Source organism: Balaenoptera acutorostrata, chromosome 19, assembly GCF_949987535.1.
Source record: "Balaenoptera acutorostrata chromosome 19, mBalAcu1.1, whole genome shotgun sequence".
In the NCBI taxonomy this organism is placed as follows: Eukaryota; Metazoa; Chordata; class Mammalia; order Artiodactyla; family Balaenopteridae; genus Balaenoptera; species Balaenoptera acutorostrata.
Genome location: NC_080082.1, coordinates 58,541,756 through 58,554,512, shown reverse-complemented (window position 1 = coordinate 58,554,512; position 12,757 = coordinate 58,541,756). Strand labels below are relative to the sequence as shown.

The window sequence follows — 12,757 nt, the reverse complement described above, 5'->3', positions numbered from 1 at the left end:
TTTAACCTGCCAGCAAGCCTACCAGGTAGGCACGTCGAGAGTCTGTTTCACAGATGAGGAAGCACAGAGAGGGGAAGTAGCTCCCCCAGGGCTGCTGCTGGGAGGACCACACCAGGCTTCTGACTCAGCAGTCTGGCTTCAGGCCCCACACCTTTCCAGGATGGTCCCCATCCTGTTGGGAGACTGTTAAGTGCGGTGACTTGTGTGTGAGACTCCCATCTCTGCCACTCGCCATCTAGTGACCACGCCTGGCCTCTGAATCCTCAGCACAGCTTTCCAGACCCGACCAGTGAGGGCAGGCGGTGGACATACCTGTTTTCCCCATCCTTACATCCCCCAGCCCATAGCACAGTGCCTGGAGTATAGTCAGTGCTACTTTTCCTGATCAAAAAGGAGATCTGGTTTTGGCAGCCCTTCCTTTCTTCCTGCCCTGACTGTGGATGTGATGGTTGGTGCTGGGGCTGCCACCTTGTGATCATGAGGAACGAATCAGGAGAGACAGAGAAAGCCGCCCTGACAACCCTTAACCAATGAACCAAGGGCAGCAGCTGCCTAACTGAGTTTCTTATCCTGGGAGTGGGGTGGAGGTGGGAGAAAAAAATAACAAAATCCTGTTGTGATCACACCACTGTAAAAATGGGGTTTGTTTCTCATAGTTGAAAGATCTCTTCCTCAAAGGATTGGCAATTAATGTGCATCCGTATTTATCAAGTTCAAATAAAACATTTAAGGCAAAATGTTTGATTAGGCGTTAAATACTGTATGTCTGGGGATTCCAGTGGCAGTCCGGCTCTGCATGGGTCCCCACGGTTCCCTTAGGCATGGACCGGGGTCTTCCTGAGGAAAGAGGGGCCAGGGACATGCCCTTCCTCCCCATGCCCCTGCAGGGCCCCTGTGAACACACTCAACCAGCCAGGGCTGCCATGTCCCTCTGCCAGGGCTGGGCAGGGATGCCCTCACTCATCAGTGACCCTCATGACAACCCTGCTAGGTAGGTGCTTTTATTGTCCCCATTAAGCAGATGAGGACACAGGCACAGGGATGTAAGTTACTTTCTCCAGGTCTACCATCTAGGGAATGGAGGGCCAGGGTTTGGTCTGGGCAGTCTGCAAGAGGCCCTGCACTCAGCCCCCAACTAAATAAAGTGCCTCGTGGGAAGCCCGGCCTGTGTGGCCCTGGGAGGGTGTGACCTTATCCTGCAGTCAGAGAAGCAACACAGTACGGTCTAGGGGTGAAAAGATCATGCTGACGGCTGGATTTCGCAGACCCTGAAGAGATGAGCCTGGAGCTGAGGGGAGCAGCGGAGACCGTGTTCCCCCTGGTGAAATGCTGTTCCTCCTTCTAAAAATTGTTGGAACCAATCAAGGGGAGATGATTCTTGGAGCTGGGCTCTGGGAAGAGTCTGTAGGAGGGGAGCCAGGGAGGTTTGCAGGAGCAAAAATTCATAATTGCATATGAATTGGAATGTGTTGTCTTGGTTGGTTATGTTACTGATGATGTTCATTTTAATCATTTAAGAAAGTGTCTGCCAGGGACTTCCCTGGTGGTCCAGTGGTTAAGACTCCGCACTCCCAATGCAGGGCGCCCCTGTTCGATCCCTCGCCAGGGAACTGGATCCCGCATGCCCTCAACGAAGATCCTGCACGCGGCAGCGAGGACCCCGAGTGCCGCAACTGGGACCCGGCACAGCCAAATAAATAAGTAAATTATTTTTTTTTCAAAAAAGGAAAAGAAAGTGTCCGCCAAGTTTCCCCACTATAAAGGGACTCTCCGGGCTTCCCTGGTGGTGCAGTGGTTGAGAATCTGCCTGCCAATGCAGGGGACACGAGTTCGAACCCTGGTCTGGGAAGATCCCACATGCCGCAGAGCAACTAGGCCCGTGAGCCGCAATTACTGAGCCTGCGCGTCTGGAGCCTGTGCTCCGCAACAAGAGAGGCCGCGATAATGAGAGGCCCGTGCACCGCGATGAAGAGTGGCCCCCGCTCGCCACAACTGGAGAAAGCCCTCGCACAGAAACAAAGACCCAACACAGCCATAAATAAATAAATAAATAAATATAAAAACTCCAAGGAGACCCAGTCATAGAGGAGCCTCCACAATTAAAAAAAATAAAAAATAAAGGGACTCTCCTTTGAGATTAGTATTTTGTGAAGAGGTACTTTGAGCTATGTAAATATCAAACTTTCCACTTATCTATATTTGTATGGACTCCTGGTTTCCTATGTATCCTATATAATTTGTTTTAATTTTCAAATGGCCAGTGGAACTTCTTCAAGCTGACCTCTGTGTTCTGTTGACACGCCCCCGTAACTCTCTGAGCACATTCTTGCTTTATGGTGCAACAAGATGTAAATTTTAGGCTCATCTTCTAATATTAACACTTGTCCTGCTCCAGACGTGAAATCAGCCATTGCTTCTAGGAGACTTGGTTCCTGTTTAGTGGAGAATGGTATTTAGAAGTCAGGATCTGGATGGTAGAGGTGTTCATTAATGCCATGGTGTCACTGCTTCTGTGTCCTCTTAGCTAGAGAATATATGTTCTCCTACACACGCAGTGACGTCTGTGTTTGTTTGTATATCCCTCTCTGTAAGTTGAAATCCATGAGTATATACCAATCCCTCCCATTCCAATCCAACACCACAGAGCTCATCCTACCTTTTCCCCTTTCTGTACTGTATTAGGAACTCCCTTTTCCAACAGCGAGCAATCTGATTCCCATTATCCTCAATACAACCCCCCATGTAACCAGTCTCCCTTCTCCGTTGCCATCCCACCCCTGTGGGGATGCCTTTCTCGCCATGATCTGGCTTCAGCACCCTACACTGTGCTGCCTTCACTCTGCTCACAGCGCAAACCCTTCCCCTAGGTGATGTGAGACTTGCATGTAGATCTCCTCATCACCCAGCTCGTGCTCCAGCATTCCACACCAGGCTGCTCTTCCATGGGTTCCTCCTCACCTTCCCAGGCCCTGACGCTCTGGGCGGGGCTGCACGCCACCTCCTCCACCCCCACCCCCACCACCCCTGCCGTGGGGACTCCCCCTTGCTCCACTCTCCTATTTTAAGGTCTCGTTCCCCACACCGATGGCCCCCAGTCCCCTCCCCATTCCGTGCAGGCACCCTTATCGCCTGCTTGGGCTCTGACCACCCCCACCAGCATGGATGGCTACCTTGCCCCTCCCCCCTGAACTATTCAGGAAGAAAGGAAGGGAAGAGAGAAGCAAGAGGAAGGGCACATATCCCCCTCTTAGCCACTGTGCGTGTCTATTCCTGAAGTCAGGTTGTCACGCAGTTTTTGCATTCTGCTCATTTACACACATTCCTGACTTACCCTAGAGCTCCTGGAGGCCAGATGTCCTCTCCATCTTCACACACACAAAGGCCAGCAGAGGCCAGGCTTAGGCTGATCACTCAACGTGCCTGTTGAAATATTGTATGAATCGATGCCCTCTGCTCTAATCCTCATTTTCAAGACTATCCTTCCAATTCTATTCTGGGGATAAAAGGTCAGAGTCTGACACTGGCTCCCCCCTCCATTCTCAAGCCAGATGCGGAGGCAGGAACAACTGTCATCCCTCCCCAACCCGAGTAGAGATTTCTGACCCAGCTGTCACAGCTCTAAGGGAGCCAAGGTGACCGAGGGAGAGGCCAAGAGAGGCAGGAAGAGTTGGCAAAGGAGTGGTAGAGAAGACAAGGAGGCTGAGCCATCCAGGGGGACGGGAAGGAGGGAGAGCTGTCTTGAGAGTGGCACCCGGTGAGCTCTGCCCTGCTCCCTCCATGCAGTTTCCCATGGGCCCCGCCTGCATCTTCTTAAGAAAAGGCATCGCTGAGAAACAGCGGGTGAGTCTGGGGACAGTGACGGAGGATGGTGGGCAGGGCAAAGGGAGCTGGGATGCGGGGAAGAGAAGGGACAAGAGGGGAGCAGGTGGGGAGAGCATGAACTGAGAAGGGAGAAGAATTCCAGGGAGCATCGTGGGGACACGTGGGTCAGTAAGATGGGTGAGGGTGAAATCAGAAGTCAGGACCAAAAGGTGGAAGATGAAGGAGGAGAAAAAGAATAAGAAAAGGGGAACTAGGATGATGTCATTGTTGATGATCATCACCATTCTTTTCTTTGACACCCATAGTGATGACGGTGGTGATGATGGAGGTGGTGATAACAATAGATGCCACTTATTAAGTCATCGCTGTGTGCCCAGACTCGTGCAAAGGGCTTTGCATTCCTGATGTCATTTAATCCTCAGAATGACTCATGAGGTCCATAATACTTTCATTCCTATTTTACAGACGTGGATACTAAGGCTCTGAGTCATGAAGTCCCTTGCTTTAAGCTTATACAATTAGTAAGTGGCAGAGTCAGGTCTGTTTGATTCCAACGGGCATGATTTTAATTGTTCGTTTTTAAGATCATGAGAGAGAGAGAGAAAGATTTGGGGAGAAGGGGATAGTAAGAAAGAGAAGCTGGGGGAAAATCTCCAAGGATAAAGGGAGAAAAGGGGGTGAAAGAGGCCAGGGGTTGATGGAATTTCCCAGCTGATGTGCTATATACCCAAGCCTGACCCTTCAGTTATGTCCAGGAGTGGCTGGTGGCAACATGAAAGGTTTTAGGAATCCGTCATGCTGGCTGTGGTCATCCTGCCTGGGTGCCACTGAACACAGCTCCCACAGCCAAGGGATTCTAACCCTTGAGAGAAAGCATGGAGGCAGGTGGAAAAACAGCCAGTGGGGTATAGTGGAAAGAATTCTGACCTGGCAGCCAGTAGACCTGCATTCAAATCCCAGCTTTCAATGCACCTGAATTTCTGCATGACCTCAAAGGAATGATTTAACATCTCCCTGCTTTGGGAGGGGATCTGCCACTTATGAGCTGTGTGACCTCAGGCAGCTTCCTTAACCTCTCTGTCCCTCGACTTCCTCTTAAATAAGATGAGAATGATATTTGGCTCTACCTCAAAGAAGTTTAAATGAAATGATTGTGGAAGCCTGGCACAGTCAACAAACGGAATATGTGAGCTGTGATTCTAAGTCTGGCTTTCTTCATCTGGAGAAAAAGGGGATTCCATGGCCTCCAGGACCCATTTCGGCACACAGGATGGATGTCTGTTTGGGAAAGGCAGGAGGAGAGAGACCAAGATTCAAGGATGGGAGAGAGGAAATGAGAAGGGGTGAGGAAGAGCAGGAAGAACAAATAGCCATGGAATGGGAGTCAGGAGGTGGGAGAAAGAAGGCGAGAGGGGTAGACGGGAGCAAGAAGGGAAGAGAAACAGGAAAGGATGAGGAGGAGATGTGTTTCAAGAAGTGAATGTGGATCCCTGATCCTCTATCCAAATCCCCTGCCCCCCTGCATTCCTTTCTAGGAAAGACCACTGGGACCAGATGAGATTGAAGGTAAAGCTCTCTCCCCTAAATGCCCCCACTTTGCCATCCACCCACTTACCTGCTCTCTGTTCCTTTGTGCATTTCAATATAAACCCCTTGACATGAAAATTTTACATCACTCTCTCTTCCCACTCAACTGTGATTTTGTGGCAGTTTAAGTACTTCCCCAGGTGTTTAGAAACCATCCCCATGCCCAAGTGTCTCAGAGACCCACAAACGATGCCTGAGTTTTAGGATGAGTCCAAACTTGTTTTTTTCTCTTGGTAGTTTTGAAGTTTCCCATAACTTCACCCCAAAATGTGAAGGACTTCAGTGCTATCGTTTAGTGGTCTCAGGAACTATTCTTTTTGCTAACACATTTCATACATCACTCCTTTTAAAAATTTTTATAATGTATTCTTTTTTGAGGAGTCTTTAGTCAGTGCCTCATTGATAGTTTCAAGGGATGCTACTCTTCCCCAGTGACTGTTTCAACTTCCCCAAAGTTCTTCTCTCTTAACTTTCAGAGCTCCGGGAAGCATTTCTTGAGTTTGACAAGGACCGAGATGGGTTCATCTCTTGTAAGGATTTGGGGAATCTCATGAGGACAATGGGTTACATGCCCACGGAGATGGAACTGATTGAACTGGGCCAGCAAATCCGCATGAACTGTGAGGCCAGGGGGTGGGAGGAATGACGGGGCTTAGGGGAGGGCGAAGGGTGGAACTAGGAAGGATATATGGAGGTTGAGAGTAGAGTTGGAGATACGGAGGAGGGAAGAGGGGCTAGAAGTCTGGAAGGAAACAGTTCAGACTCTACTTAGGGAGGCAACATTTGAAGTGGTTAAAAGCGTGACTTTTAGGGATAGATTTGGGTTCAAGCCCCAGTTCTGTTATTTACTAATTGTAGTCATATAAGAAGTGGAGTTAGCCCCCACTCTTGAGTCTCAGTTTCCCCATCCACCCAGTGAAGATGATATCCCTCCTTACCTTGTGGGACTGTAGAAAGGAAGGGATAAAGATGTTAATACGGGTAAAGGCTTAGCCTCTAGTAAATGCCTATTAAATGTAAGTTATTACTATCGCCACTAAGATTCGTCAGTGGAGGGCAACATTGGAGCTGTATTTGGTGCTGGAAACAAACTTGGAGTTGGAGCCTAATGTTGGTGAATAATGTTACAAAAAAGATGGGTTTTTAGATAGAGACAAGCTGATTTTGTCATCGAAGCTGGGTTAAAATTGCTACGGGGTTTGCTTCTGGGCATGTTACTGAGTAAACAATGCTGAATTCAAGGAGGTAATAGCATTCATATCTGGAAGGGATTTAGTGCTCATTTAATTCATAGGCTCCCTTCTCCAGATATGCAGATGAGGGAACCTAGATCTGAACCAATTAAGAGATTTTCTCAAGGTCACACCAACCGTTAGTTACTTCCAACCATACGGCACCCCATCCACTCCTGTTCAGATGAGAGGGACAAGAGGGCTTGAGTTGGCTAAGAAAGGAAGCTCTTAGAAGGCAGAGAGATTGGAGCAGATCTATTTCTTGAACAGAGTTGAAGGGCAAAGTGAGGTAATGGAGGGTTGGGGGCATATGGAATCTCACTAGACCTGCTTCTTCTGTCCTCAGTGGGTGGCCGTGTAGATTTTGACGACTTTGTGGAGCTGATGGCCCCCAAATTGCTTGCAGAAACAGCTGGGATGATTGGTGTCCAGGAGATGCGAGATGCCTTCAAGGAAGTGAGTTTCATAATGTTGGAGGTGGTTGAGGGAGACCCAAGAGGTCTATGATTAGCCATTAACCATGGACGGAACCCACCAAAACCAGTTACTTTTCTAACTATGGTGGGATTTATAGGGAAGGAAAATAACATATTTCAAGCACTTGCAATGGACAAGGTCCTCTACCTATTTCATCTAATTTTGTCCTCACAAATAACATTAGGAGTAAGTAGTCATGTATCCCAATACTACATATGAGGAAACTGAGGCTCATGGAAATTGCATACCTTATCCAAGATCCTGCAATCTACAAAACACATGTTAGAGCCTCTAATCCTCATGCCTGTAATAGGAAGAGGGAATCCAAGAATTTGAGATCCCAGAAAGAAGCTCCAAGACATCATCTGGTTGAAACTACTTGTTGTAGGGATGCCTTAAAAAGATGAGATCCAGGGAGGGTAAGGGGCTTGCTGAAATTCACTTAGATTCCTTGATAAAACGCTCTTCTCTCTCAAAGAGCTTTCAACTACGTGAGGCAAAAATAAAGAAGAGTGTAGTGTTTGGAAAGAGACACCCTGGAGTCAGGCAAACATGGGTCCAAATCCCAGGAAGATCTCTACCTACTAGCTGTGCGGTTTTCTCTCTCAGCTTCATGTAAAGATCTAGAGCTGCATCGTCCAGTAGAACTTCCTGTGATCATGAAAATGCTCTGTCCACAGTGGTAGCCGCTGGCCTGAAATGTGGCTTGTGTGACTGAGGAACTGAATTTTTAATTGTATTTAATTTTTAAAAATTTTATTAAAGTATAGTTGATTTACAATGTTGTGTTAATTTCTGCTGTACAGCACAACGATTCAGTTATACATATATAGACATTCCTTTTCCTATTCTTTTCCATTATGGTTTATCACAGAATATTGAATATTGTTCCCTGTGCTATACAATAGGACCTTGTTTATCCATCCTTTATATAACAGTTTGCATCTGCTAATCCCAAACTCCCAATCCTTCCCTCCCCCACCCCCTCCCCCTTGGCAACCACAAGTCTGTTCTCTATGTCTGCGAGTCTGTTTTTGTTTCATAGATATGTTCATTTGTGTCGTATTTTAGATTCCACATATAAATGATATCATATGATATTTGTCTTTCTCTTTCTGACTTACTTCACTTAGTATGATAATCTCTAGGTCCATCCATGTTGCTGCAAATGGCATTATTTCATTTGTTTTTATGGCTGAGTAATATTCCATTGTATACACATAATTGTATTTAATTTTGATTAGTTTCAATTAAATTAATTTCCATTTGTATTCAATTGAACATAATTTCAATTCGTTTGAATCTAAAAATGAATACTCAATGCAATTATTGGAAAACTTTCATTTGGAACAACTTGGGTATGCAAATCTACCTTTTCAAACTATATACTTCATGAAACCTACATCGAGATCAAGTATTTCTGATAACATTTAGTGTCTGAATTGAGACGTGCTGTGAGTATAAAATACATGCTGGATTAAGATTTAGTAGCTTAGTTTAAGTATCTTTGGAGGGTAGGTGTGTTAACTAACCATGCTAAGGACATACTAAGTAAGTCCTTAGCATAGTATTATACTAAGTCTTATGAAATCCAGTATGCATAAAAAGAATATAACAGTTTTTCAGTGACTGTGAAGCTGGAGAGATCCCGGCCAGGAGAAGGACGTTGGGTAAATAAAATGGTTTGATCCCAGAAAAAAAAAAGAGAATGTAACATAGTTCATTAATAATTTTTCAATTGCTTACATTTTAAATTTTTAAAATGATATATTAGATAGATTAAGTAAAATCAATTATAAAAAATTAATTTCACTTGTTCCCTTAAAATTTGTGTATGTGGCGGTAGAGGCTGTTAGAAAATTTTTAATTACCCATGAGGTTCACATTGTATTTCCTTTGGGCAGTGCACTGCTCTAGGGGAAATCACGTCCCAGGATTAGAAAGCAGCAGGTACGAACACTGGAAGGCAGGAAGGCATGTCTGAGGAAGAGCAAGAAGCCTGGAGTACTTGGAGAGGCACGAGCCAGAGAGAGAGTAGCATGAAATAAACAAGAGCTGCTGAAGGCAGGACCCCATCCCATAGGAGTTTGCGTGTCACGGAGCGGTGTCAGGATTTTCTTCTGAGTGGGATAGGAAGCCACTGGAGGATGTTAAGCCAGGGAGGGACAAGATCTGACTGGTGTTTTAAATGAACAAGAATGTCAAGTCCCAACGTGTGGAGGACAGATTATGTAGGACCACAGTGGGAGCTGGAAGACCAATTAGGAGGCTGTTGCCATAATCAGGCACGAGATGATTGTGGTTTGAACCAGATTAGCATCAATGTAGCTGGAGAAGGGCAGTTGGCTCCCAGATATGTTTGGACATAGAACTTACGTTCTAAGACTTTCTAGTGGATTAGTTAAAGGTGCGCAGCATAGGGAGGGCTAAGCATGGAACAAGGAACAAGACTCCTTGAACCTGCCTTCAAGGAGCTGACTTTTAGAGGATAACGTGCAAAAGCTCTCAGCTGAGTTTTGTTTGTTTGTTTGTTTTGGCCACACCACGTGGCTTGCGGGATTGTAGTTCCCTGGGCCACAGTGGTGAAATTTACAATGATTTACAATGTCGTGTTAGTTTCAGGTATACAGTAAAGTGATTCAGTTTTATATATACATATATATAACTGTATATATTCAGTTATATATATATATATAAATGTATATATTCTTTTTTTTAATATGTAAATGTATATATTCTTTTTTTTTGCATTCCCTTCCATTATAGGTCATTACAAGATACTGAGTATAGTTCCCTGTGCTATACAGTAGGTCCTTGTTGGTTATCTTTAGCTGAGTTCTTGACTCACAGTAAATGATCAATAAACAGTGCTATTATTATTATTATTATTATTGTGGTCATTGTTGCTAACATCATCCCCTGTGCTCCAATTCAGTTTGATGCCAACGGAGACGGGGAGATCACCCTGGGGGAGCTGCAGCAGGCCATGCAGAGGCTCCTGGGAGACAAGCTCACGCCCCAGGAGATCTCCGAGGTTGTCCAGGAAGCCGACATTAACGGAGACGGCACCGTCGACTTTGAAGGTGATGTTGTATAGTGTATAGGGGCAGACACCTCCATCTCCCCAGTGTGATTTTTTTGCAAGTCGGCCATTCCTTCTCACTCTTCCCCCAGTTTGAGGTTGGAGGAGGGGGGTTAGATTTTGGAGGTGTTTGTTTCATTCCTTTCTGCCCATGTCATTTCCAAGAGCTCAGTGCCTCTCACCTCTCCTTGTTTCTGTCTTGGCCACTCCTTGGAACACCCTGTCCAGAAGCCCATTCCTACTCCACCTCTCCCATCCCTTCTTTGTTCCCTGGATGCCTTTATCATAGGGAAAAAATGTCCCATCAGAAGGAGAGTGGATTAGTTAGCCGCTGGGATGCTGGGGTCAGATTCATGGGTTTCAAATTCAGGATCACCTCTTACTAACTACGTGGCCTTATCCTAGTCACTTCCTCTCTTTTAGTGTCAGTCTTCACATCTGCAAAATGGGAGTAAAGATGATACCTTTCTCCCCAATTTTAGAGAAAAACTAAAAGAAATCATGCACTAAGGACCCCTTGCTGTCATTTCTCATGTCCTGTCTGTAAAACCCTTTCCTCTTTCCTCTGGCTAAGTCTTAGTTATGCCCCTGGATGGGGCCCCATCTTTCTTACCAGGCTGGGCATCCCTCGGTGCTCCCGTAACACCCACGCATGCCTCTGCAGTGATACTGGCACATGACATCACAATAGCTTCCAGTCATTGACTGCCTGTTTGCTTCTGAGGCCACAGACTAAATCTTTCATCATTATACCCCAATTCCTAGCAGAGAGCTCAGCACACGTGTTTTGAATGATTGGATAAATGAGAAATATTGGAGTCTTGAGCGGATGGGGGGGGATCATTTTTGTGGGAGACATCAATAGGGCACGTCAAGTTCTCATCGTGACATCCTCTGGTTCAGATTCTTAGTCTGATGTTCAAGTGCATCTATGATGCTGCCCCAGTTACCCACCCACCCAGCCTCTATCTTCTACAACCACTCTCTGAATTTTTATGCTCTGGTGCACACTTGGTACTGCTCTGTGTTCTCCAACTTCTGTTCCTTTCTCCCTGATATTCCTTCCACTTACCACACCTTTCCAGTGTTATCAATGCATTTTCAAATCCTATCCATCTCTCAGGAGTTCATGCCAGTGCAACCTCTGCTAAGATGCTCCCCTTCATCCTTATCTGGTGTAGTAGTCCCAGCTGTGAAGACTTACAGGGATTTTTCTCTTCCTCTCCAAAGGAAGTTATGACTGCAGACCTTGAGTTACATTTGCCTCCTGGGTTGTGAATTCCTGTGGGGCAGAGGGAACTTCTCTAACCCATCTCTGCTGTGCAATTCCCAGCATAGAAACTTAGTAGATGTTTGTTGCATGGCTGCAAGATAGCAAATGTTTGCTGGATGCCTGCTGGATCTAGCCAGCCTCAGGTGCAGAGCAGTCATCAATGAAAATCTGGGAGAGGTACAATGGTTTGAGGAAATAGTTCCTCAGGCCAACCACAGGCAAGGGAAGGACAGAGGGGCCTCGAGACCTGGGTGGGACCAATAAGTCCACCTGAAATTGAGTCCCAGCAAAGTCAGGTACCGCCTGGGTTCATTCCAGGGTTCTCCATTCACCATCCACGTGATCTCAGCCATGTTGGTCAACCTCACCAGCCTCAGTTTGCTTACCTGTAAAACGGTACTTACCCCTCCAAGATCAGTTGAAAAGTTGAAATCAGAGACTCATAATGACTATTTATTGAACACCGACTGTGTCTTCTAAGCGTTATATTGTTTAACCATCTTAAAAATCATATAAGGTAAATAGCAATCCTATGATTCCCGTTTTGAAGATGAAGAAATCAAGGCATAGAGGGGTCAAGTTATTAATTTCCCAAAGATCACCAGTGGTTCCTGACACATAGTAAAGGCTGGAAAAAATAATGGCAGCTACTCTTACAAATAGGTACCTCACTGAGGGGGGAGGGATAAGTTAGGAGCTTGGGATTAACATACACACACACTACTATATATAAAAGAGGTAAACAACAAGGACCTACTGCATAGCACAGGGAACTCTACTCAATATTCTGTAATAATCTAAAGGGAAAAGAATCTGAAAAAGAATGAATATATCTATGTGTATAACTGAATCACTTTGCTGTACACCTGAAACTAACACAACATTGTAAATCAACTATACTCCAATAAAAAAATTATTTTAAAAAGCAAATGAAGAAAAAAAAAAAACCCAACAAAGAGGTGCCTCACCAGAAATTTTGTTTTTGCAGAGTTTGTGAAGATGATGTCTCGTTGAGGAGTTTCTGGAATCCCCCGTCACTCTCCACCTGGTCAACACGGATCAAGCCCTAGTGGAGGACCACATCCGCATGGGCCCTCAAAGGAGGGAGGGTGGGAGACTGGCATTGCAGCGCTATGGATTGAGGTTAGACTAGAAACGATAGCTTTGGCCAGATGGGGTAGGGGTTACGTCTCTGGAACTAGTTTAAGAAGGAAGAGTCTGCGTGTGGAAATGTGAACAAAACAGTCTAGTTGCTGCTCCCCAAATTCCAAAGACTAATGACAT

At 45.7% G+C, this 12,757-nt stretch overlaps 1 protein-coding gene across 2 annotated transcripts; it reads left to right on the top strand.

Annotated features, from left to right (window-relative positions):
* The first annotated feature begins 3,777 nt into the window (after window positions 1–3,777).
* On the top strand, window positions 3,778–12,487 carry CABP5 (calcium binding protein 5). Of its 2 annotated transcripts, XM_007168209.1 has the most exons (7): window positions 3,790–3,840; window positions 4,720–4,722; window positions 5,358–5,388; window positions 5,886–6,029; window positions 6,988–7,097; window positions 10,054–10,201; window positions 12,462–12,487. In XM_007168209.1, the coding sequence occupies exons 1-7, from the start codon at window positions 3,790–3,792 to the stop codon at window positions 12,485–12,487; spliced, it is 513 nt and encodes a 170-aa protein (XP_007168271.1). The 2 variants fall into 2 exon arrangements, with proteins under 2 accessions (XP_007168270.1, XP_007168271.1); XM_007168208.1 differs by lacking the exon at window positions 4,720–4,722 and having other exon boundaries at window positions 3,778–3,840.
* The last annotated feature ends 270 nt before the right edge of the window (window positions 12,488–12,757 follow it).